Genomic DNA, 26,034 nt, shown 5'->3' on the forward strand with positions numbered 1-26,034 from the left:
CAGTACTGTATTACTGAATCAACCTCACAGGGTGGTTATAAGAATTAAGTGAGATAGTGCATGTAGAGCTCATTTGAGGGCTGGCAGCATAGTTCAGTGGTACTTGCCTATCAAACACCAAGGTTATGGGTCCAGTCCCAGCACTGCCAAAGAAGAAAGTCTGCTTGACTTGTTACTGCTTAATAGCAATTACAGTTAATTTTAAACCAGTTGTTTTTTCCACTATTACAAAAAATAATTCTGATTTTTAAAACAGAATTCCGGCCACCTTAAGAATCACAGTTCTAATGGGGAGGTGGGAGAGGAAATGAGAATGAGTGCATAGTATTGAAATACATTTTATCTGCGTATGAAGATAGTATAATGAAAGGCATTACACACAGTTGAGTAACAGGGGAGCAGGGCAACAAAGAGCAATAGGAGTTAATGTCAATAAAATGATCAATACATGTGTGAAATACCAAGGTGATAACCCCCTTGAGCAATCAATATACATTTAAAAAAATGAAGGACAGGAAGGTAAAATAGGCCCTGTCCAGGGGAGGGCCAGTGGGACAGCAAGGGTAAGTGGAGGGTGAATATGACCACGTACTTTGTATATATGTATGAAAATAGAATGAAACCTGTTGAAATTGTTCAAAGGGAGAGGAATAAGGGAGGATGGGAGGAGGTGAATCTAAGATACATTGCCAGCCATATGTAAATGTCACAACGAAACCCCCCTGTACAACTAATACATGTTAATAATTTTTTTTAAAAAATCAGTTGCTCAGGTGCCCCTAACTTCCATTTAGTGCACAAGTTTGGTTCCTCAACTTTGGCTGAGGAACCACCAAATTTGTGGTGCCACCAAATTACCAGAACATCACAGTATCATGAAGGATTACCACTTTATAAATTTACCTGTACAAAATTAGGTCCATTATAAACTTAAGTTAAAAAGTAAAAGGATGTGTTTAGCACACAACCTAACATTTGATTCGTTTTATACCCATAAATTCCTATGCTCAAAAAAATGGACAAAACGTTTTCTATTGACTTAGTGTAGGAAATATTAACATTTACCAGCTAAGAAAGCACTTTTGAACACCAGGCTAGCACATCTAGTTGGCAATTTGAAATTAGCGTAAGAAAAAATATTCCATGTTATCACAGGTTTTTACTTGTGGTGGGTATAGAAACAAAAAATCCACAACCAACCACAACCATGTGCTCATTCATGCTTTATCAATGATTATTTGCTTTGTGGGGTCTTCCTGAAAAATATAAACGTCCTCGACTTCCAAAGTGAAATGCTTTTTCATCAGTGTTAGTTTGACCTAGTTAAAAATTGCACGTTTTTCTACATTCTACCTCTGTACATAATACAATCCCAAATTTGTTACGATCATGGTGGTCAAAAGGCTAAGGTATCATCTAAAATGTGTAATTAGGCTACCCTGTAACTCTGGCATACAGCCACACAGCACCTGAAACCAGGTGACTGAGAAGACACAGCAACACCTGAGATGTATCCAAGTGACCAGTCACAGAAAAGTAGCAAACCAGAACCATTAAACCTAACCTATGAAACTGTATCACTGAGAACAGGCTCTATTTACAGCAAGGACATAAATAGGAGGCAAAGAAAGATAAAAGAATTCAGTGAAGTTCTGGGCATTGTCCAAAGGTCCCCAGGACTGGTCAGGTCTCAAGCAGAAGTATGCATCAAAATATCATGCTTGACAGCATTGACCAGTATGTTGACCAACACTACCCATTCTGCTTCCAATCAGACTGAAACTTACTTCACTTTGCTTCCATCTAATTACCTAGAACCTCATATATTCATTGCAGGTGAGTAACCTGGGGCCATAGGAAGAAAATTTCCAAGTATCCTCCATAGTATCTTTCACTTGGGGTGTTAGTTTGAGCTGCACGAAATGTGTAATCAGACAGCATACTGTAAACAAGGCATATTAATTGAAGCTTATTTATCAATGCAAGTCTTAGTATACATGTTGAAATGAAGATTCTAGGTTAGAAGTTCCCAATTGACCCATATATATATAGTACACACAGAGAAGTCACTTGTCAAGTCTTGTGAAAACTCCCAAATGATAGATTAAACTCTGTAATATATATGATTGTCCAAAAGTTGTACTCTGCTTTCCACCTTAAATCCTATAAAACTAGGGAGTATGAAACAAACCACTGTAGATTAAGAACTATGTATTTAGCAGATATAGTCAACTGTCATTATTCAAGCAGTTATTTCTATGAATAAGCAAATAATCAGTGCCTCTTCCATAAGCCTGTCATGTATTTGATAATTGACACCTATTTAACCTTTAACATTGAACCCAGTCAATAGCACCCTAACTCATTTAACTCCTGTATGAAGTTTACGTAACACCCATCATTTCTTCCCTAAGGTTCATAGCAACACCATATACACAGCTCTCTGCCCTGCACTTAGTAGCATTTTAGACTGCCAAATCACCAAGAGTTTAAAATTATGAACATAGTGAAAGGGACACATTTATAGTGACAGCTGAAACAAGGGAACATGAACTTCATCTGTGGAAAGGTACATGTCAAGTGACACATTTTTGCTGCGCTGTACTCTGTGAATGACTGAAAGCAGCAAGAAGCATCAATTTTGGGGTTACAAATTAGAGTAGGCAAACTTGCAAATACAGAATCTGTAAGTAATGACTGCCAATTATCTCCTAAAATAAATCGTACAAGATCACAAAGGTCTACTTTGCAGATTTGTTGGCCCCTGCGCAACTCACACAAATTTGCTACATCTAAGAAAATGGACATTTCCAACACAGATCGATGTGGTTTATCTTCGTATCCAGCAAGAAATACAGAATCCCAGTCACTTATGTTTAAGAACCTCACAGGTAACTTGAGTGTCTGGAACAAAGGCCTGCTCCTTCCTTTAAAACCTCTTTTGAGAAAGATAGGATACTTCCCTAAGCACTTAAAATCTTTCAGACCCAAGAGCAATTGTTCCTATCAACTGCCTGCCAGTCTATGGACAGACAAAATAGAAAATAATTAAGACTGTCCACTGGACACAATGATTCTCAGCCAGAGTAGGAAGGTAGGGGTGTTTTGTATATGCTTTTTAAGCTTCAAGACAAAGTCAGTCTTATTTTAATACCAAACACAATAGACTTGTTTCTAGCATGGTCATGAGATATGTGCAACTTAACAAAGTAAACGCTGGTCTGGCTGTAGTATGTTAGAATGGGACAGGGGTTTAAAACTAACTATTTTCTAAAATGAAGCGGCCTGGAAGTTCTATGCAAATATTCTAGGCCTGAGGCCAGTGACATTATCTGTGAACTAGAACCCATTCATTTTGTCCTAAACAAAGGAGAACACTCATCCTAAGGAGAAACCATACATCTTCACCCATAACATCACTCTGGGTGATGAGGTATTACAGCATTGTAGGATTAAGTCATAATCATTAACCACCCAATTAAAGACCTTTCAAGAATAAAGTGTAGGAGCTGGGAGTTTAGCTCAGTGGTGGGTGGTGCATGCTTAGCACGTACGAGGCACCCCAAGAAAAAAAGACACTTAAAATTATTAATCAGTAGAAAAATTATACCAAAGCCTATAAATATCTACAGCCTCTTCTCCAATAGATTACTGCTTTATCCTTAATATAAACTGGCATATTTCAAAAGTAGATTGGTATTCATTTCGTGCATGAAATGTTATCTTTTCACTTCAGAATGGTCCTGTGCTTGTTTTTTAAATGGAAGAGATTCTCATCAGCCATTACCTTTTTAGACATGCCTATTACCAAGAAAATTAAAATAAAAGCATAACCGTCCACTGTTTAAGGAATTTTTATTAAAGCAAAAATTTTATAATCCAAATTACGTTTCCTTGCTCAGTTATCAATTCTGTTACTTAAAACAGAACCGACATCCTGAGCTATTCCACAGTAAAGAATTACAAAATTAAAGAAAGGAATGCTTTAAATTTTTGTACTTTGCTGAAAATTCTTTTTCCCAGGGTCTATAAAACATTAATTTGTTTTTATATTTTACTATTTTTTTTTTGTGTTTTTTTTTTGTTGTTTTTAAATCAAGTAATCTAGGACTAGCATTGTTTGCTAGACCTGGCATTTGCTCGGTACATAAGGTTCAAAGTTTCCTTTCCTTTTTTTATTTATTTTATGTTTTGCAATGTTTTTTTTTTCATAATATTTAAGTTTTTCGATGTTTAGATATTTTTCTTCGGTGAAGCACGAGTTTCTTTTCGTGGTCCCTGATCGATCTGTAAATGCAAAACAAAACCAAAATAAAACAATTAAGAAGGCCAATACTGGAACTTGTTAATAGCAACTTAATTAACAACACCCATTCCTTTACATAACCACCCAACACTGGCCTTTACAAAAAGCTTACTGCTTCCTTCCTAGTCACACCTGAGTAATACAAAGCAATGTGGCAAAGGCTGTTTGCCTTGCTTTCTACGAAAGCCAATTCTTATATTTAAATTACTACACTCTGAAAGTGCTGTGATTTAAAAGATGCTTGTCAACACTAGGATAACAGCAAAATTTCCTTAAGTTCCTTTATACCTCTGGAAAACTAACAGTACATTTAAATTACTTGTAAAGTGAATTTTTGCTATGTATGTTTCAAAATATGCTCAGCAAACTGTTATAAACGATGGAGGAAAGAAACTGATGACAATGAACCAGGCGGAAAACTCACTTAAACAGTTGGAACACCGGTGGCACTGTTAACTGCTTTCTGGGCAGCCTCTTTAGCTTGGTGGGCTTGTAGTACAGCTACAGCTTCATCAACCTAAAGAAGGGGCCAAATAAACCACCACAGAAAGAAAAAATAATTAACAATAAAGCTATGAGAGCCAGGAATGTGGCTCAAGAGGTGAGACTGCCTATCTAGCAAGTGCAAGGCCCTTAGTTCAAATCCTAGACCCACCAAAAAACCAAAAAAGTGGACATGGAATCTGGGGGTTCGGGTCAGGGGGTAGAGCATGTGCTGAGCAAGGCCCTGGGTTCAATTCCTAGCACCAAAAAAGAAATGAAGAATAGGCCTACTTGCCACCATGACAAGCTCTTATCCTTACACCAAAGTGCCAAGAATTACTGTAAGAAGCAGCAGTTATCAGTATGGATGTTAAACTCAACTGACTGGATTTCAATACAGGTTCTGCCATCTACTTACTAGCAGTGCGAGCATTGGGCAAATAACTCAACCCCTCTATGCTTCAGTTTCTCTATCTGTAAAATGGGACAACAAGCACCACAAATTACTGAGGATTTACAGTGCTTATGAAGCTTCTAGGATTTTATGTGGCTTGTGTAAATGTTTTGTGCTCCTATAAAAACTCCACATGGCTGGTGGTGTACTTAAGCAACAGAACACTTGCCTAGCATGGCCACCGCCCCTGGGTTCAATCTCCAGCACTGGCTGGCCCCCCAAATGCTAGGCACTGGTGGTTCATGCATATAATCCTTGGAAGGCTGAGATTGGGATGACTAGTTCTAGGCCAGCCCAGGAGAAAAAAAAAAAGTTGTAAATCACCCCTGCCCCATCTCATTGGGGGCGGGGGGGGGGGGGGGGGGAAGCTCAAAGTAGTAGTGCACAGGTCATCTCTGTAAAGGTGGGAAGCTTAAAACAGGACTGCAGCCCAAGCTGGCCTGTGTAATAAGTGATCTTCAAAATAACTAGAACAAAAAGGGCTCAAGTGGTAGGGCACCTGACTTGCAAGTGCAAAGCCATGGTTCAAGCCCCAGTACCGGCCACCCACTACCCCAAGCAAGCCTGGAACATACACGTAAGACAAACACACTACCTTAGAACGGAGAGACTCTGGAGACTCGAGCATATGAAGTAGTTCTGAATTATCAATCTCCAACAACATGCCAGTGATTTTACCAGCAAGTGTAGGGTGCATGGCTTGAATAAGAGGAAACAGCCGTTCACCTAGGAACAAAAACATTCAGAAACTCCTTCAATCAAAAAACATTAATGGCACTTAGTCATTCAAAGAGGGGCTTAGGAATCTTACTTTTTCATACAACATACATGGATTTGCCACGAGGTAATTAAGTCCTGACAGTATCAGTTTGTCAGATAAATGTTTTACTATGAAGTTGATCTGTGCTCAGATCAGGTCAAAGGTTCAAGCTTCTTATTCCAAAAAAGAAGTGGAATCCATGGTCAGTAATGCCTTACTACCTAGTCCATTCCAAAATCACATTTTCTTACTAGCTTTCTAGGATTATTAGTTTGCTCTACTGCCTAGCCTGTCATTTTTAGGTGCTAAGTGTTTTAAGTTATCTTTGTACTTTCTAGTCTCTGTCAAGGTGGGACAAAGATACATACCCAACATTTGCTTTTGCTCTTGAGGGGGGGCAGATGCCAACATGGAAGCAGTCAAAGGCTCTTGACCTTGTACATGAACAGCAGGCTAGATATGAAATAGGAAAACTTTTAAGAATGAAGTAATAACATACAAATAGGCAGTCATCAGTGAACAATCATGGGTGTGAAATTGAGAATTACAAATACAGGCTGAGGCAGCTATTAACACCCATGTAAGTAATATATAATCACACTTAAGAATTCCATTCTCTTTACGCACAGTATTCTCTGGACTCATAAAACGCTTCTTCATTCAATCATGAACTAGTAAGGAGTCCCGGTAGCTTAAGCGCTCACGTGTCACAGCTGGCCTCGCCTCTCTGAACTCCCTCATACCTGCTGCATGGTGACCTGTGGCTGTGCATTAAGGTGTTGCTGAGGATTGCGGACTCCCGCAGCGTATTTATACTGTGGAACGGTGCGGACAGCAGGAGTAGCTGCGGCGGCAGCAGCTGCAGGACGTGGACCCATTGTCTGTGTTGATGTGTTAGCTAAGAAATAAATTAGTTTTGTATTTTTATACTGTTATCTCAAACTGGAGATCAATTTTTCAGTAAAGTTAAAGACTCACCAACACGCTGTGTGGACATGACTCGTGGAACCTGTGAAGAAGCTGGTCTCATAGTACTAAATGGTGGTCTAGGAGCGGCTGGGCGGATAGCACCGGGCATATTTTGGAATGCTACATTTAAAGATATGAACATACATAAAATGGTAAGCCTTACTGAGTAAAAGCATTACACTGCTGTTTTAGAGCTGAGGTTTACACAAAAGTCTGTAAGTGATCAAAGACAAATTTTTTTTAAAGCTGAATTTCAAACTTGCTGTTTTCTCATACTTAATCACATAAGAGCATTAGCAAATAAAAACATTAACTCATACAATGACAAATACTTATTAATATCTGAGATATTAAATGGCAAAAGCATTTTTTGGGTTCTATTTAAAAAAAAAAAAAAAAACTAGGAATGGTGGTGGCACACATGTAATCCCAGAACTTGGTAGGCTGAGGCAAGAGAATCAAAATGCTAGCATCTCAACATCTATACTAACAAATTATGACGAGCAACAGTTAAAACAGCCAATTTGCCTGAGCATACTTCAACCTAATTCCCAACCGGATTAAAAAAAAAATCAAAAGGCTTACGATGAGGTCTGGCACCCTGAGCAGTCCAGCGAGGACTTGGTCTTAGTTGAGCAATTTGGCTAGGAGGATAGTATGCAGCACGGTTCTGAGTCTTTAGAAAGGAAGCAAGGAAGTTTCAGAAAACATGTAAAAAATGCCAGTAGTTTTATTCTCTCCAAATATTTACCCCACCCCCCTAACACTCTTAAGCCTTTTTCCAATTTTATTTTAATTCACACTTAAAAGTTTTATTATTTTTGGGAGGCACAAAACACATCAACAATATGAAAACCTGCATGAAGTTTTTGTTTCTTCCTAAAACCTACCTGTGGGATAGCTGCCATGAAGTAACCTGAAGGAGGTGCTGGCTGGTAGGGGTTGATTACAGGGTTGGGCACAGCTCGTACACTCGCCATTCTCTGCATATACTGGTTAGTGAGGTGAGCCTGGCGCTCTTCTTTGCGCTGAGCTAAAGCTACATACAATGGCTTGGTGGCCACAATTCTACCATTCATTTCTGTAACTGCTTTAGTGGCTTCTTCTGGGGAGGAGAAACATACAAAACCGAACCCTTTGCTTCGACCACCTTCCATCATAACCTATCAAGAGAAAAAAGGAAGCTAACGTCTTGGTAGAATGAGGTACAGAAAGGAGGCCATTACCTTCTCAATCAAACTAAAGCATGTTAAGGTTGTAAATCACCTTGCTCATTAATTTTTCCTTTACACTAAACTATTAAGGGCAAGATACACATAAGTATTATACTACCCAAACAAAAGTGCTGGGGAAAGTAGACATACAACAGCAAGTTTTCAGGATTTTACATATTTAATTCAATATTCAATTCCCAATTATTTACTCATTAGTGGTAATGTCAAACGAAGTATGTGCAACATAAAAACTTCCCTAAATTGTTAAGACACCAACTATAAAAATATGCAAAGAAAAGGCAAAACTAGTAAACAGATGAAAGCATATCACTAAATTAACTGAAAAGATGAAGCCAGGAACTGGTGTCTCACACCTATAATCCTAGCTCCACAAGGAGATGAGGAGGATCAAGGTTTGAAGCCAGCCCAAGCAAATAGTTCTTGAGACCCTCTTGAAAAAACCCATCACAAAAAAGGGCTGGCAGAGTGGCTCAAGGTGAAGGCCGCCCTGAGTTTAAACCCCAGTACCACAGAAACAAACAAACAAAAAATTGAAAAGATGAGAACCACAACTGACAGCTGTAAGACCACTGGAAATTTCTCCAACCTTTTGGTACAATTTGGTTGTCTCAATTTTAAATACACATTACTACTAACCAATTCCAACTCTAGAAATGTAATTATTAGAGAAATGGTTCTAACAGTGGAAATATGCAAACCCAAATGTTTATCAAAACAAGTATGCTAAAATGAGAAAATACCTGAAATAGCTAACTATCTAGATCACTAGTAAGGGAAAAGGCAAATCAAAACATATGCAGTATGACCCCATTTAAAAAAAACAATTTAAATATACGTAAGCATATAATGAAACATGTTAAAAGTATGGAAACTTATCCAGGCATGGAATTTCCATTGTGAAAATACCCAAACAGAGGATGTGGTCACCTTTCACATTTAACCTTTTTTGTCTTGATAAATGTTTTAGTTTAATTATTAACAAATGATAGCCTCCAGAATAATTTGTCAACCTTTTCACCTCCCTCCAATGTCAGTGATATATATACCTTTGTAGAGTACAAAGGTCTTAAAAACAAAAAACTTGAATTGTCCTTTGAAGAACATGCATCCCACACAAGAAACTCATGCATAATAATCAAACAATTTTCAGGGACTATACTGGGGAAAGACACGCAGGAAAACATTCCATCACATACTGAGTACCTTTAGAAAAGCACAGGCTAAAACACAAGGTACCCATGCCATTTGCAGTTTTTATTTGTATTCATCCACCTTGCCCTTCATTTTTCATCCATAATAGAAGATCCCTTACTCAGTGGAGTTAGTCAGGAAAAGCTGAGTACAAAGACCAGCCACAGGGTCAGTTAAAACTTCTTTCTGTGCACATTTCGCCCACCCCAGCAAAATTACATTTGCACAAAACTTTGCACAGAGGGATTCATTCTCAGACCATGGACACTGGACAAAAACATCTAGAGCTGAGGTTCTTAAGTCAGAATTTCAGAATTTGGACTAGACTCCTGTCTCTTTATATCTGATTTGAAATAAAAGGAAATATGATCTATACCTCTTCTACTTGGCTGGAGAGGCTGGAGTTCAACTACTCAGAAGGAGCTAAGTAAGTCAGAATTGCAAGAACATGGAATAGTGTGTATATCATGTAAGGACCAATGTTATGGGCCATTAAGAGTACAACATCCACTTTAAATGTTAGGCTGGGGGAGTGGCTCAAGTGGTAAGAGCGTCTGCTTTGCAAAGCCTTCAGTTTAAACTTTGGTCCTGGAAGAAACTCCAGACCCCCGGAAGAAAACTATGACTATTTGTTTACAAAATAAGCAAACACTGCACATGCAGGAAGTTTCCCCAAGTCAATCTATCTAAGTTTACCATATGCACATGCTTTTACCTTTGCACTAGTGATTGTACCAAATGGAGAAAACTCTTTCCGGAGACGTTCATCATCAATACCATCATCAAGATTTTTCACATAAAGATTAACACCCTAAAGAGAATGAAAGAAAACTGTTTAAAAGGAAAAAGGAAATCACAATGCCACACAAGCACACTTCCTCCTATTGCTTTAGCCCATGTTTCTTCTTCTCCCCTTTCAAGCCCTCAGTTACCTGGCAGTAACTGAAATGAACGTAAAATAGGTTTCCTCATCCCTGTCTTATTTTGCTTGTTCAATTAAAAATGAACCTGGTATCTGGTGATCCTATCTTGTTTCATCTGTTCAAATTTGCGCTTAAGTTCCGTCTGCCGCTCCACCTTTTTCTGAGCTCGACCAACATATATTTGTTTTCCATTGAGCTCCTTTCCATTCATTTCATCCACAGCCTTACAGAAATCATAAAAAAATTTAATTAGTAACTTGTAATATAAAAATTCATTTCTTTAGCAATAAAGAATATCTGTTAAGTTACAGAAGCTAAAGATAGACCCCATTCCAAAACTCTCCAGGTATGCCCAATTTATACTTTCAAACTAATGCATACAATGAAAATAATGAAATAAAATAGCCATTCGTGTATATATATAAATTTCAACACAGGAGCAACTCAACTTTATGTCCCCTCCTCACTTCAGAGTACAGAAAGACCATACTGCATTTAATACTGTATATAAGTCTTACTTTCTGTGCATCTTCGTGCCTTTCAAAGCTTACAAATCCAAATCCTTTGGATTTTCCACTTTCATCAGTCATTACTTTCACACTTAAGGCAGGTCCTAAAAAAATTTCCAATAATTCAAAGATATTCATACATTTAGTCTGCACATTTCACATTTCATGTAAAAATAAAGCCATGGGGGGGGGAAATGATGAACAATTCCAAGACTCCAGACATTCCTGCAAGCTCCCATACTCTAGACATTCACTATTCTCTTCAAAGGCCCTTTTCTACTAAGAAAGCAAATACTTTATATTCCCCCTAAAAAAACCCTTCCATTTTATGTTTTACACAACTATAAGTTGTTTTATTTTTTGCTTTATTAAGAGTTGCTTTGTTAGCCAGTAACTTGATTTTCTTGATCTCAGAATTAAGACGTAAGACCTCCTAAAGTTTCCTTGGCCAATCTGCTTTTCAATAGGAGGGGAGAGAATATATGGCTGGACCCTCTGGCAAAAAATAATGAGGAGCTATGTTTCTAAAGATACAAGTTTCTCCTCATCCCTTCTTCAAATGGAAGAGACACTTAACTGAGGTGAGTGTACCTCAGTAAAGTGGGGCAGAAGAAGGTTACAAATCAGTAATTATCGAAAATTTGGAAAACGTATGGGCACAAGAAGACTGTTCCTTTTTTAATGTGCCCTCTTCTAAGGCCATACTTCAAATCACTTGCTATACAGAAGTGAAGAAAAGTATCTGACGTATTTATAAACTGGTAGTCAACTTACAGAACATCATTCATTTGAAGTGGTTATCAAAACCCAACTTTAGACATAGCCACTAATTAAAAGCCAAATCAGACACAAGAGTTGAAATATACAAAAGGTTACAGAGAATTTGGGGTTAAACATGTAAAACATGACCTCACTTTTTTCCTCTTACATCATCTATGAGTACTTTTAAGCCCAGCATCTAATGTAGCAAATCTTTTAAAATCTGCTCTATTTAGCCATACCTTACTGTACTAAATCCAAAGCTATTAGCCTTTAACTGAAAGTGGACAAAAGTTTTAGTCAGAACTAAGCTTTAAGCAATTACATAGAACTTCAAGTGTAAAAATTTAGTTCAGACACATTACCAAACTTGCCAAAGAGATCCTTAAGGCGCTCATCATCCATGTCTTCTCCAAAATTCTTGATGTAAACATTGGTGAACTCTTTTGCCCTAGCTCCAAGTTCTGCTTCTCGTTCTTTACGAGACTTAAATCGTCCAACAAATCTAATAAAATATGTAAGGACTGTAACATTAGGTTCTATTTTATAAAGGTAAGATTAATTAAGCCTGACTTCATAGTTCTAATAATTTTAAAAGCTCTAATAAAAAGCACACTACAATATAGAGAAGTAGGGTCTTTAATAAAGATACAAGTATACAAACTGTGTAAATAATAAATCTTCCCAAGTGCTGGAGTATGAACATAGGGCCTTGCACTTGCTATACACGTACTTGAGTCACACTCATAGCCTATAAACTCCTTACCTACAATCACAACAGAGGAACATTTTTCTAATACACACTTCTCTCTTCTATCTAAATCAGGGTTTAAAGGGATCAGTCTATCAATAGAAATGATCGTATTCTATACCAAAGAACAGTCCCAATAAAAGCTTCTTTTTTTATCAATTCTGTTTCTAAGTGGCTCTTGCATTTAATTTATCATCTCCTATTTAAACTTCCCATTTCTGTACTCTAGCATACAGCCTGGTATAACACCAGTACAATATTAAAAAAAACTACAACAAAAAAAGTGTTGCAGAGGTCTTATCAGTGTCATAAAGTCTGCAACTTAGTTATCTCTCAGGAAAGATAATCACAAAAACTTCTGATTTAATTTTGTTTTGTTTTAATACTGCTATCAATAAATTGCCAGTTATCAGCAGTATAGCCACATGGAATAAACTCTGAATTTAGACCACTGGGTGTGTCAGTCAGCTCATGTGCACTAACAGTATATTATGAGTGAGCTGAATTAGTTCCTCAGGAAGTATGTCAGGATTCTTGGTTAACTCATTTATTTAGAAAAAGCTTTATATTCCAATATTGACCACCATTATCTGTAACTTACACTGAATATGAAGATACAGGTCTGAATCCTATCAGATGTGGCTTATTAATTTTTACTCCAGCTGTATCTCTTTATTATCCAGAGCAAAAGCACATCAACTTTTAAAATGAATCAATCTAACACCACTAAAAACATTTGAAATTACTTAATGCTTACACTTTGCGATCATTTAGAAGCATCCCATTCATTTTTTCAATAGCTCTTTCAGCTGCTTCCTGTGTTTCAAAATGTACAAATCCATAGCCCTTGGAACCATTTTCATCACAGACCACCTAGGGAAAAAAACATACACTCACTTTTTATTACTTGTTAATGACTTAACATTTCTCCAGTGGTCAGAAATAATTTGTTAGCTACCTAACCACAGGTATTTGGGAAATAATAGTCACTAACAGCAGAGTTCTCATTTTTAAGGACTAAACTAAAAGCTAAACACTGCAAGAGTTTACCTATCACGTTTTGCTTACCTTACACGAAAGGATGTTACCGAAAGCAGAAAATGTATCATACAGTGCTTTATTATCAATGGATTTGTCCAAATTTTTAATGAATATGTTGCCTACTCCACTTTTGCGAAGTGATGGATCACGCTGAGACCACATGATGCGTACTGGCTTGCCCTTTATAACATCAAAATTCATGGTGTCCAAAGCACGCTCCGCTGTAACAGACATTTGCAGGGTAAGAGCAAGTATTACTTCAAAACTTTCACTTACCACTTAAAAACTGAATTAACCACAGAGGGTGAAGGGATGAACACACGATCTCAGTTTAACTCTTCCTCCTTAAACTTCAAGATGGCTGGACTTTCAAATACCATATACTAAATTAAAATTGTGTAATACAAAAAGACCAAAGATCAGAAGCCCCAAATATCCCATATATTAAAGGATGCATATTGCTAATAAACTATCTCATCCTTTAATTGCCTGTAAGTTAAAAGCCTGTATTTTTGATCCTAGTCAACATAAATAAAGCCAAGATTTTTTCACATACAATCTGTTTAAGGAGCAAAATAAAAAAGACCAGGCACATACAGATTATCAACAGTCTGAAAAAGCAACTTTTCTGATTGTATGCCCAAACAGGTTATTAAGATTCAAAAACTAATGTGAAGTTGGACATGCTTAATTGCATAATGATCACATAACTTTTTAAATATCAGGTATACAAAATTCACTTTTCGTGTTTTCGACATTAAACTAATTTTATCTAAGATCATTGGTTTACTCAAGTTATTTTTGGTTATTGCTAGAAAACTTCAAACTATAAATCTCAGAATCTATGAAGGATTCAATTATGTATACCTGAATGATTAAAGAAACACTTACTAAAGCTCTTACGTGGAAAAATAGCTTCCTATAGGAAGCTTCCTAAAGGAACTAAAGTTCCTAAAAGCGGGGGGGGGGGGGGGGGGGGGGGGAATAGAGCCAATTTTAAATCCTGAAACAATTCCCACAAATTTCATGCCAAATGTTAGCTGTAAAGTTATTGACAGGACAAGTTTTCTGGCCATTTCTTTTTATAAATGCAAGTTCCACTTTCTAGAATATAGTGACAATCAGCTATGAGCTCATTATCAATTGACCACACCTACTCAGTTCCTTAGTTTTTTTTTTTTGCTTACTTCCCTTGAGTTTCTTTTAAATGAGTCACCCACCTCTTCCTATTAAATTGAACAGTGATCACTTTCAGAAGCCATTCCATTAAGTCCGTTGATGCAGCAATAAATTTTTTAAAAATTAAAAAAAGAAAAACAAAGCTACTGGATAGACTATATTGCAAATATAGGAAATAAATAGATCAAAAATGCTACATACTTTTGAACAGTTAAAATACTATTGGTCTACTGGCACAAACTGGAACTAGAGTGTACTGTAACCGTGGTAACCTGAAGTTCAACTTTTCAAATTCCAAGGAATTAAAAAATTGTTTTTTTTAAATTTAAAAGCCTTAAATTCAAAGAGTAACGCTTTCAAGATACCACTTTAATTCATTCAAGTTTTCTTTTATCAGCTCTTTAGGTTGTGATTACTTGCCCCAAAGTTATCTTTACTAATTATACCCAGTGACACATATTGCCAAGAGAACTGTTAAGTGGTATTTGGATTGACTGCTCACAAAGCAAAAGGACAGGAAATCTGCAGTGTAGTTTTACAACTTTGGGCTCCCTTATTCCTGCTTACCCAAAATCTCAGTATTAATTTTACCCAGTGAAAAACTGGTCACTAACCATTAACTAAATGGACTTGTTTATTCCACCCTGAAGGCCTTTCTTATTAAAGATGAGCTCATATTTTAGAATATTTGGTATGTATGCAAGAAGCTGAAGAAGTCAAAGGAAAGAAAAGCAAAACTGGGTCATAGCAAGTGAAGCTGACTTCTTGAAGTCAATTGAACCATATATAAAAATTATGGCAACTCATCAGCCACAGATTTTATCTGTTTCTTAAATTTTTTGTAAACGGTTTACTTTAATATAAAAATATGAACTCATTTTGTATTCGATCGTTCCCCAAGATTCATGGCTATCTTGGACCACTTTTAAAAATAAAAGGAACTTTAATTACCTGAATGCTACAGATTAAGTTTAATAGTCCAAGGCAGGTTATACACTAACATCTACAGCCAAAATTAGTCAGCCTATTTTAAAGAAAACCCCCTCAAAACCCACAGAAAATATACTGAACAAATAACCAGTACTAAGAAAGTTAGGTCTAATTTAAATGATCTAAGTTTGAGAAACTACCTTCAAGAGTCTGCTCCACATCCCCTCCTCCCACCCCGTGCTGTTAATCCGCATCTCGTAGGTATAATCTGCCTCTCAGGTCCACCAGCAGAGATGCGTAGGAATGGAGTGGCTGGCCTCAAGACCGCTGGACCACCACCACGCATCGCCCCGAATTTACCCCCAAGGCCTCGGGGCTGCCCGGAGCTCGGGCCACCGGCAGGCGCAGGCCTCGGGCCTGGGAGGTTACAGGGTTCAACACGTGGTGTTTTCCGCGCACGCAATGTGCACTTCCTCCCCAGGCCGGGGCGCCGGCCGGAGCCCAGGGTGGCCGAGCACCTCTGCTGATCACCCGAGAAGGGAGCCCAGCACTCTGGAACCCTAGCTTTCTGGCGGGATCACAGTGAAGACGCGAACCTCACCCACCCGCCCCGCGCGTCATCACCCTAAAGTTTGAGAGCGACTGAGAACGAGAAAATGGTCGCAAAGGAGGAAGTAGCCGGGGCGTGCGCGGCGCGGTCCCTGCGGGCAGGAGATCGCGGGTCCCGGTGCCCCGGCCGGGGGTCCCACCGCCCGAACCTTTCCCCCCCGGTCCTCGGGGCTGACATGCCTGCCGCCCCCTCCGCGGGCCCGCCGGCCTAGCGCCCGCCGCCGCCCGCGCCTCATGGCCGCCCGCCCGCCCGCTGCCCTCGGGCCTGGCTCTCACCGTCCGCCGGCTGCTGGAAGTTCACATACGCGTAGCCCAAGGAGCGGCGGGTGATCATGTCCCTGCAGACCCGGATGGAGAGGATGGGCCCGGCCGGGCTGAACTTCTCGTAGAGCATCGCCTCGGTCACGTCGGGGTGTAGGTCCCCCACGTAGAGCGAAGCCATGGGGTAGCTGGGGGCGCTGGGGTTCATCTCGGCACGGCTGCCCGCAGGGCCACAGGCCGCGACCTTTCCGAGAGGAGAGCGAGTGCTGGGGCCGGGGGCCGGAGCCGGGGGGAGGGGAGCGGGGGCAAGCGCAGAGGGACAAAAATCAACCGGAATCGAAAACTACTCAACGGCTGCAGAACCGGGTCGATCCCCTGCCGCGGGTGGCCGGCTGCCGGCTGGGAAGAGAAGCTGGCGGTGTCGGGTCCGGGCGGCGGGAAGGCCTCGGTCTCTGGGTTCCTTCTTGGAGCTGCTGCGGGGCCGCGGGCGGGCGGGTCGGTCTCGGCTGCTTCACCGGGTTATTTTATAAAAGAGGAAGAAAAAAAATAAAAGTCTCCGGCGGGGGAGACGCGGATTTTTTGTAAATTTTTTTTTGGGTTTTTTAAGAGATTTTTTTAGATTTTTTTTGGATTTTTTAATAATAAATGTGTGTTCCGAGCCCGGAGCACACACTCCGCACTCTCAGCACTAACCGCCGGGGAGAAGGGGAAGCACCGCCTCCTGCACCCTCTACTTATACCCCCCGCCGCACTCGCCCCGCCCCCGCGCGTCTGACGCCAGGGCCCTACGCGAGCGTCAGCGCCGGAGGAGGCGGAGAAAAGGAGGCGAGGGGGCGGAGGGAAGAGAAAACAGGAGGAGGAAAGAGCAGAGAGGAAGGGAAAGGTGGCGGCAGCGGCTGCTGCGGGTGTGGGGGTGGGACTAGGGCGGGGCGGGGCTTCTGCGCACGCGCCGCGGCCGGGGGCAGGGCCCGCGTTGCGCAGGGCGGTGGGGGAGGGGAGAGCTGCTCGCGGGCGGTCCTCGGAGGAGTCCCGCCCCCACCCCCACCCTGAGAAGCGTTAACCCGTCACCGCGGCGGTGGGCGGTCCGTGGGGCTTCCGGGTTTCTCAGCGCCAACTACCCCCCACGTGTGCGACCGGCAGGGGCCTGTTCCCCGCCTCGGCGGGCCCTAATCAGCTAGCCCCTCTGCCCAGATGGTCGCTGGGTACGGATGGGCTGGCGTGGGCCCTTCAAGCGCAGTTTCCGAAAAGTGCGTGGAGGGAGCCGAGGCGGCTGCCCCTTTCTCCTACCCGAACCGCACTACGAGTCCCAGCGGGCAGCGCCGCCGCGCGCGTCGGCTGCAGAAGCGATGACTGCTGGGAGCTGGAGTCCCCAACGGCCGCGGCGCTCGCTGACTCCAACTGGCCGCGGGTCCTGCCGCCTGCTCGGGAACCCACGCAACCGTCACGGGCGTGAACCCCGCCGCTGCCCCGCAGCGCTCCCAAAAGGCGGGGGGAGGGGAGCAGCTCCTGGGGTCCTTGTCGTGGTTCTGTTTTCACAGCCCAGCTCTCTTCGCTGGACGTTGTTGGTCAAAGTGGCATTTATCTGGGAAACATGTTGGGGGATCCGTGGTCACTACCTTAAGGCGTTGCGTTGGAGTCATTGATTTGGACTATTTCAGACATGACTTTGCAGTAGAAAACAAGACTCGGAAAAACTGGTTTTTTGTCCTTTAAAGTATGAGTTTCTCACAATCACTCGTATATGGGCACCAGTGCTCCGCAACCAAACAAAATTAGGAACATAGTAGTCTGAAACACAATCGTGTTTAAAAGCATTCTGTACAGGATTCATGGGCCTTAATAGAAATGCTGTATTTAATGAACTGATAGCCATAAGTGCCAGCTATAAGAACGACAGTAAGTCAACATATAAACTGCATTTTAAAACAGTAATGTGCTTTTACAGTTTTTAAAGCCCTTGCATAAACATCCTATCGTTTGACAGCAATCTTGTGTGGGAGGTGGGCAAGTAGTAATAATTTTATTTTACTGTTAAGAGAACAGACTCAAGTTAAATGCCCAATTCATTCTTCAATTCAGTGAATGCATACTCACTATATTGCCTCATTACATATCTGTTCTCATTTAATTAGAACTTAAACCAACAGAATCCAACACAAGTGCTACTGTTTCGTGTCTTGGTAGGAAGAGGACATCATTATTTAAAAAAAAAAAAAAAAAACTTGTTGCCTCAAGTACTTTATTAGGCAAAAGGGCAAAATTTAAAGATTGTTCTTTAGGAAGACACACCTAAACGAATCAGCAGTCTATTAGAACTCTATGGTTAAAAATCAATCCATCAATATATTCATAAATGCCTACCCAGTGGAGATACTCTATCTCTAACAAAGAGGGCAAAAACAAATTCTTGCCCTAAAGAAGCTTGTGAATTCTCTGTTAATTATACAAATGCAAGTATTAAAATCAGTGGAATAAACACCCAATCCTAGCATTTTATCAGACTGTGACAATTTTCTATTCTAAATTGGTTTTCTTCAAAATAAAAATTCTATCATGAGTTCATTTTAGTATTTTCATTAAATTAATAAACAGGCAATATGAACAACCCAAACAGATGTACTAGAAGGAATATAGAAGGGGTGTACTTAGTTTTAAAAAAGGTGGTGGGGGGGGAGATTTCCTCCAATAACTGGGAAAGATTACACCAAGAGTTAAAACAACCAAAAGCCAGACATAATTACTAAGACTAACTATCCATGGCTTTCCATATACTCTGTTAAAAGATGAGGGCACATTTTCTGGTGGACCTCACTAAAACATTGTAAACAATAAAGATGAAAAGAATAGTCTGCTTGGAGTCTGAAACACTTTGTTAGAGAGCAAGAGTTTGGCAAGCACAGTCTACGGTGGGTTGAATATTTCAGTCACTAGTGAGTTATCACCATCAGGTTTCACCAGACCCTGGATTAAATAACTCTCAAAAGACTGCTTTTTTATAAATCCATTTGTACAAACAAACTTCCAACTGGTAAATACAATTAGTAATTCAGCTTGCAGGGCAGCTTGACACAGGAAATGGATGTACAGGATGGTGGAAAGAAGCATTCTAGTCACTGGAAAAGTATATTTATTCTTTGTAAGATTAATACTTTGGGAAGGGAGCTTGTCATCAAGCCTTCTAAGCTACTGTGGTTCTTGACATTTAGTGGGTGCCATTGTCATGTTTTAGGGAGGTACAGTTGAGTATGTGGAAGAGAAGCTAGAAACAGAGTCTATCCCTGACAAAAAGGAGCTAGTAGAATCAGCAGAGGGAGTCAGAGCCCATCTCAGAGGAAAGGGTGGGATTCGGAACTGGAACCAAGAACCTGTTCCCTTGATCTGTCATTCACCTATTTCTCACCTCCAACCAGCTCTTTTCTAGAAGATTAGAAACATTCTAATTAGACAAAAAAATAAATCTTTTTTTTTTGCTGATGTAAGAAGTACAGCCATACTTTTTATTTCGACTTATCTTACCTTCATTTCTCAATGTACTGCAATATGGCTTCTTTCACCTCCATTCAAACTGCCTGTCAATTGTCATCAATGATACCATTTCTTCTTGACATTCCAATGGACTTTCTTCAGGTCCATTTTACTGAATGCTTACAGAATTTGTGCCCTGTTTTCTTACCTTTTCTAAAACATACTCTCTTGGTTTCTGGTATATACTCTCCCAGTTCTTCCTAACTCACAGAACCCTTTCCTGGCTGCCAGATTAGGCTGGGTAACCTTCCCTTCCTTTGGGTTTTACCACTACATTTACTACTTTATATTAAAATAGAATGCTCATGAGCTGTCTTTCAAAATTAGTTTTAAGTTCTTGTTTATCTGTATCCTTACCACCTAGCATCAAATCTGGCACATTGGGGGTTGTGGGTTTTTGTTGTGCTTTGTATTACCTAATTCAAGGAGAAGGCTGTTAGGTGGAATTTCTTTTTTCAGTACTGGGATTTGAACTCAGGGCCTCATGCTTGCTAGGCAGGAGCCTTACCCCTTGAACCACATCCCTAGCCCCCAGCCAGGTTTTGAACTAATCATGCAAAATGGATTAATAGGGTCTCTTCAACCTGTTACTCACATGGGTACCTAGGGCTGTGTGCCCCAGAGAGCCTTTGGTCTACTGCATGCTACTTCCAATCCCCACAAACTATCATAGGGAGCGCTTCCTAACACACTGGCTGGGCTCTCATTTCTGGTACTGAGCCTAGAGATACTAGGCTTTTAGTACTTACTCAGGCAATCAAGGATAAGCAAGAACCACTGGACAAAAGTAGTTTCTGGACCTCCAAACTGAGGACACTGTATAATAGCAATCCTACTACTTTCTGACACTTTTAGGGGCAATCAGACAACCTCTCTCTTTGACCTTAGCATTAGATTGCTTCTGATAGAGTTACTAGAGGCTACGAGTAAAAGGCAGTAGATGGAGTATTTGCCAGTACCTTTTGCCTTTTTGATACACTCTTTCATTTCTTTCTGCCATCATTTCTTTTTAGCCTTAAAAAAAAAGTGCTGTCTATGTTTATCTGGCTTGCCTGTGTATATCTAATTTTAGATTGCAAGCGATAGGGTAATGTCTTTATATGTACAGCATCTCACTGCAGGTGTCTAAGATGTCTAATAACATCAATATCATTCAGTTAAATTGTTTTTTATTTAATGAATAACTTCTAAGGCTCTCCAGAGAACTTATTCATTTGAACTTCACTAGAGATTTATAAGTAATTTTTAGGATCTAGTGAGAGTATACACAGACTAATTTATAGTATTTTGTGTAATGTAAGACCAATCAAATTTGGCTGGCCTTATAAAGTTTTTTCGTAATGCTGATAGCTACACTGGAGATGAGTAATAAATGCATGTAGCAGCCCCCTCCCAATGGAAGGGGTATTCTTTCTGTTGATCCTTGAAATACAAAAATAATACATGATGTCTATGCAAACTATGCAAATTTTCAGAAGACATTGCCCATCTGCTTCACTGGTTTGCTGAGTTGGTAAGGAACATAATAACTACTCAATAAATATGAATACAAAGTGATACAGTAATTACTCAATATAAATTATCATAAGGATTTCTTATGAATCTCACTCAGATTCTATGTTTTCTTCCATATGCATTACATATGTTCCTCATACCAACCTAGAATGAAGAAAAGAATTTATAATTGCATTTGAAACTGGGTGCTGTCCCTAGATTGTGTGCCCTTAGTTCTGAGAAAGTGACTGAAAGATTCTGAACCAGAGATTCACTTACGGTCTAAATACAGACTCATAAACACAATATTGGGAGGAACGATATTGGGGTAATTAATGCAGAAGAGAGCAAGCATCTCAGAGATAGCTCAAAATACTAAGGTTTCATAAAAAGTGCTCTTCTTAGGGCATAAGCATATGTGTTAAACCAGTGCACTTGTTACACTGATTAAATAATATAATTAGGATACTACTACCTCCCTAACAGACAAAATTATTGTAAGAAATGAGTAATGTACACTGCTACCTCTTACTGAGTACCTCCTGTTTCTCCAAATATAACCACACATCAATTGGGTTGGCCTTTACCAAACTCAAATTTGCAATAGTAGTATTAAGCAAAGACATATACAAGATACCCACAAAGACACAACTGTTAGTGTCCTAAACTAATTTAGAGCAACAATAAAACCCCACAATGACCACTTGAGACAGTGTTAAATAATAGATGTAAAACAAAAACCTAACTTAATTCCCTATTATGTGAAGGGGGGGAGGTCAACTTGAGACTCTAAGATGAATTTAAAACCACTATTCTTAAAGCACAATAACTTAAGTACATAGTTTAAGACACAAAAAAATGACAAAAATACATTTCTGCCCTCATGGAGATTACATTTCTTATAAATAGAAGAAAGTTTAATAAGAGTTAATATTTACTCAGTAAAGATATTTACGGCACATGGGTAATTTTATTGCTTCCTCACACAACCCTATCTGGCAGGAAACTACAATATGGCCAACAAATAAACTGAGGCTTAAGAAGTAGAACTACTTTGATGCAAATGCAGGTAAGTGTAAGTTTCAAAGGCTGAAGTCTTTGATGTGGGAATTGAGGGACCAGTACTTGCACTGATGAGAAGAAAAGGCGTTATAAGGCCAGGAAATAACATTAGGATTGTCATGGAAGTGAGAAGGAGCAGTGTGTGTTGAGGGATGGCAAAATTCCACGCTAAAACATGGTGGACAGGAGGAGTAAAGGAAAGTGGGAGTGGAGGGCAATCAGAAGGAAAAATTAGATTGGGTTGGAAAATTGAAGAGAGAGTTTGGGGCTTGAATGAAAAAGGGAGCACAAGACCTAGTCTTTAGTCCTGGTGGTTTTTTCCATAAGGTAATTCTGGTGCAGTGTAAAAGTATTGGATTTGAAAGATGAGAGACAAAAGTAGACCAATTAAGATATTCTTGGAACCGTGTCACTTTGATCTTCCTGGAAGTGAAGGCTAAGAAAACAAGTTCTTACTGTCTAAAGAAAAGCAGCACACCAGGTTTATTTGGGAAGACAAAACTTTTTTTCCTGTGGTAAAACTGAAAAGACATTATTGTGTAGCTCTTTGGATAAAGGATATTGAATAATATAATTCCTTTGTTACAAATCCAGTATTTATTTATGCCTACAGTGTGTTCTGTTTAAGGTACTGCATACAAAATGTAAAAAACTGGTAAAGTTCTACCCTATGGAGATTACTTTCTAGAGAATTGGGCAATAGTTTTAAACAGTTTTAAAACTGTTAAAAACTAAACAGTTTTTAAAAAACTAAACAGTAAGAAAGATTTTCATATGGATTTTTTCTTTTGTCAACTTTCAATAATAGCTAATGACAATGCAGTGAAAGCTTTTTGTTGAGAGTTGAGTGTGACCTAAAACTTGACAAATCTGTAGAAATTGGTAGTGGTATAGCCCTTAGGCACTTATCTCAGTTATCAGTGGCTTTGTCTGGGCCAGATTGAAGCCACTTTTGAATTGAAGTCTCTGGTAAGTAACTAAGGACAGCTACCCTTGGTCAGTGGTTAAAAGGAGGTGGATCACAGTTCAAAGCCAGCCTGAATAAATAGTTTGTAAGACCCTATTTTGAAAATACTCAGCAAAGAATAGGGCTGGTGGAGTAGCTAGGTGGTAGAGTGCCTGCCTAGTAAGCATGAGGCCCTGAGTTCAAACCTCAGTACCACCAAAAAAAAAATTAGTTATATTTATACATACATACTTTACTCATTCCATATATTTACTGAGTGGTGTGCTGATCACCTTCAAGCATTTCAGATACAGAAATGGGCAAGAGAATTTATCTTAAATGACATCAACATCATAGAATTCAAATGTCCTTTTTTTGTTTGTTTTTTGAGATAAGGTCTTGTTAAGTAGCCCAGCTTGGCCTGGAACTTGCAATCTTCCTGCCTCAGCCTCTTGAATGGTAGTGGGATTATAGGTATGAGCCACCAAACCTGGATTCCTTTCTTCCTTCCTTCCTTCCATTCTTTTTTTGTAAATGGATTATAAAGTTGTCTAGAAAAAATTGACTACCAGAACTTCCTTAGAGATTTATAATTTTCGAGCTACAGCTCTCTAGGATATATCTACAACAACATATATCTCATTAAGTAAGATAAGTAGAGTTGATTAGTTTCATGAGGTATGTAAGTCTAACATTGAGAGGCTTACTTAATGTAATGAGGGAATACAACAACTCCTAATTGAAGAGATATATTTTCAAGAAACCTCTGCAACAGTACAATGTTGTATGAAGGATGTCATAGTCTAACACAGTGACAGACATGATCAAACAGTTACAATGTGGTACAGTAAGAGGTAGAGAAGTAGGGTGAGCACAAGATACTCTGGGAACATAACAGGTGCACTGAAATCAGCCTTGGGATTGTTTGGGCTGGAGGCATGAGAGGAGCAATTGCCTGAGTTGCGCTGATTTAATGATAGCCACCATGTAACAAGCCCTCTTGTTTAAAACAGTTCTGGGGAAACAAATGAGGCCCAGTCCCACTGGTAATGTGCTCAGTGATAGTTTCGCCTCCTCTGGGTTTGGCCCTTGTAGAGCGCCATGGCAGCTCACATGAGTTAGAAGTCACCTACCAGTCAGTAAATGCAGAAATCAGTTTCGGTCCTGTGCTACCATTAGACAGCTCCTGTAACTAGTTTCATTGCTTTATTTTGTTTTTTCTTACAGGAAACCAACAAGGTATGAACATCTTCCTTCTGGAAATCCTCCTTTTGGCTCATTAATAGATTTAGCAAGAAACATATACTTATGTTAAATGGTAGACAACTTCTTATGTCCTCACAAGTGTATGTGGAATGATTATAGTGACAAAATTCTGTGTGTTGGTACCAATCCTTGCATGTTTTTGTCTTGAAAGTCTATAGTTGTATAGTCTGGATTTTATTTATGTTTTCTTTTATTTTATCATTTTTACTTTATTACATGTGTATACATAGTTTGGGTCACCTCCCCCCTTCTCCCCCACCCTCCCCCACCATAGTCTGGATTTTAAACCTTTCTTTAATCAGTTACAACTATTTTGGGTTACTCAGTGATACCATTTCCTATTCACCTAAAATTTTGGAATATTGTCCATTTCCTTCCATATAAAAATCTATCTTTAAAAGATAATGTCAAGGCACACTACTGAACCAGGCATGGTGGCTCAAGCTACTCCAGGAGGAGAAGATCAGGAGGATAGCAATTTGAGGCCATGGAGAGGGCAGGAAGTTCATGAGAAACCATCCCAACCAATCAAAGCTGGGTGTGGAAGTGCACACCTGTCATCCTGGCTACATGGGGAGCATCCAGGCTGATCTGGGCATAAAGGTGAGACCCTACCTGAAAAACAACTGAAGCAAAAAAGGGTCAGGGCTCAAATGATAGAGAACCTACCAAGTGCAAGGCCCTGAGTTCAAATCCCAGTACTGCAAAAATGCATAAATAAATAAATAAAACAGACTATCTGCCACTTAAGTATTAATAAGATAATTTGTATTTGAAAAAAATCTAGTTTCTCAGGAGAAAATAGTGAGAAGGTGAAAGCTGTTACTACCCAAAACCTCAGAAGTGTCAATACCCTTATACGAGCTAAGACCAGAGGCCTAAACTATACACTTGTAAGTAGTAGATAAACATACAAAATCGTGAGTGGGAAAATAATTGGTATGACTATCCTGCTGAATGTTATTCAAAAGTTTTACTGTTATAATTAATATTTGTCTTAGCATTTAATACTTTTTTGTATTGTCAGATGAAAAAATAAGTTATTATGCTAACTTTGTTAAGAAGCTAACATTTTTGGGCTGGGGATATAGCTCAAATTGTAGAGTGCCTACCCAAAAAACATGAGGCCCTGAGTTCAAATACCAGTACTGCAAAAAAAAAAAAAAAACTGATATTTTTATTTAGATTGATAACTGAATGTTTCATTGAATTATAAAGAATGGGAAAACAATTATAATTTGGAAAATAAATAAATAAATAAAATTGAAATAGTCACAGTAATATGAGAACTAAATTGGGAATACTAATACACACTAATAACATTTAATAAAATATGCCTTTTCTAGCTCTTTCAATAAGATGGCCAAGGAACAATATTTTT

At 39.4% G+C, this 26,034-nt stretch overlaps 1 protein-coding gene across 2 annotated transcripts; it reads right to left on the reverse strand.

Moving 5' to 3' along the window:
* Positions 1-3,999: 3,999 nt before the first annotated feature.
* Pabpc1 (poly(A) binding protein cytoplasmic 1) lies at positions 4,000-17,076 on the reverse strand. Of its 2 annotated transcripts, XM_020180540.2 has the most exons (16): positions 16,713-17,076; positions 16,376-16,604; positions 13,409-13,602; positions 13,098-13,213; positions 11,955-12,094; positions 10,840-10,934; positions 10,407-10,544; positions 10,114-10,209; positions 7,863-8,135; positions 7,558-7,648; positions 6,982-7,092; positions 6,747-6,901; positions 6,372-6,456; positions 5,839-5,969; positions 4,731-4,823; positions 4,000-4,287 (listed from the first exon to the last, which is right to left on the reverse strand). In XM_020180540.2, the coding sequence occupies exons 2-15, from the start codon at positions 16,566-16,568 to the stop codon at positions 4,731-4,733; spliced, it is 1,911 nt and encodes a 636-aa protein (XP_020036129.1). In that variant the 5' UTR covers positions 16,569-16,604; positions 16,713-17,076; the 3' UTR covers positions 4,000-4,287. The 2 variants fall into 2 exon arrangements, with proteins under 2 accessions (XP_020036129.1, XP_073925041.1); XM_074068940.1 differs by having other exon boundaries at positions 11,964-12,094; positions 16,376-17,076.
* Between the last annotated feature and the right edge of the window lie 8,958 nt (positions 17,077-26,034).

The sequence above is a fragment of the Castor canadensis genome, chromosome 3 (genome assembly GCF_047511655.1).
Source record: "Castor canadensis chromosome 3, mCasCan1.hap1v2, whole genome shotgun sequence".
NCBI lineage: Eukaryota > Metazoa > Chordata > Mammalia > Rodentia > Castoridae > Castor > Castor canadensis.

Coding starts and splice junctions, on each gene's coding strand:
- Pabpc1 (XM_020180540.2), bottom strand. CDS start 16,568: ATGAACCCCAGCGCCCCCAGCTACCCCATGGCTTCGCTCTACGTGGGG. Junction 6,902..6,981: donor CATGTCCACACAGCGTGTTG/GTGAGTCTTTAA, acceptor TTTATTTCTTAG/CTAACACATCAACACAGACA. Junction 4,824..5,838: donor CAGAGTCTCTCCGTTCTAAG/GTAGTGTGTTTG, acceptor CCCCTTCTTTAG/GTTGATGAAGCTGTAGCTGT.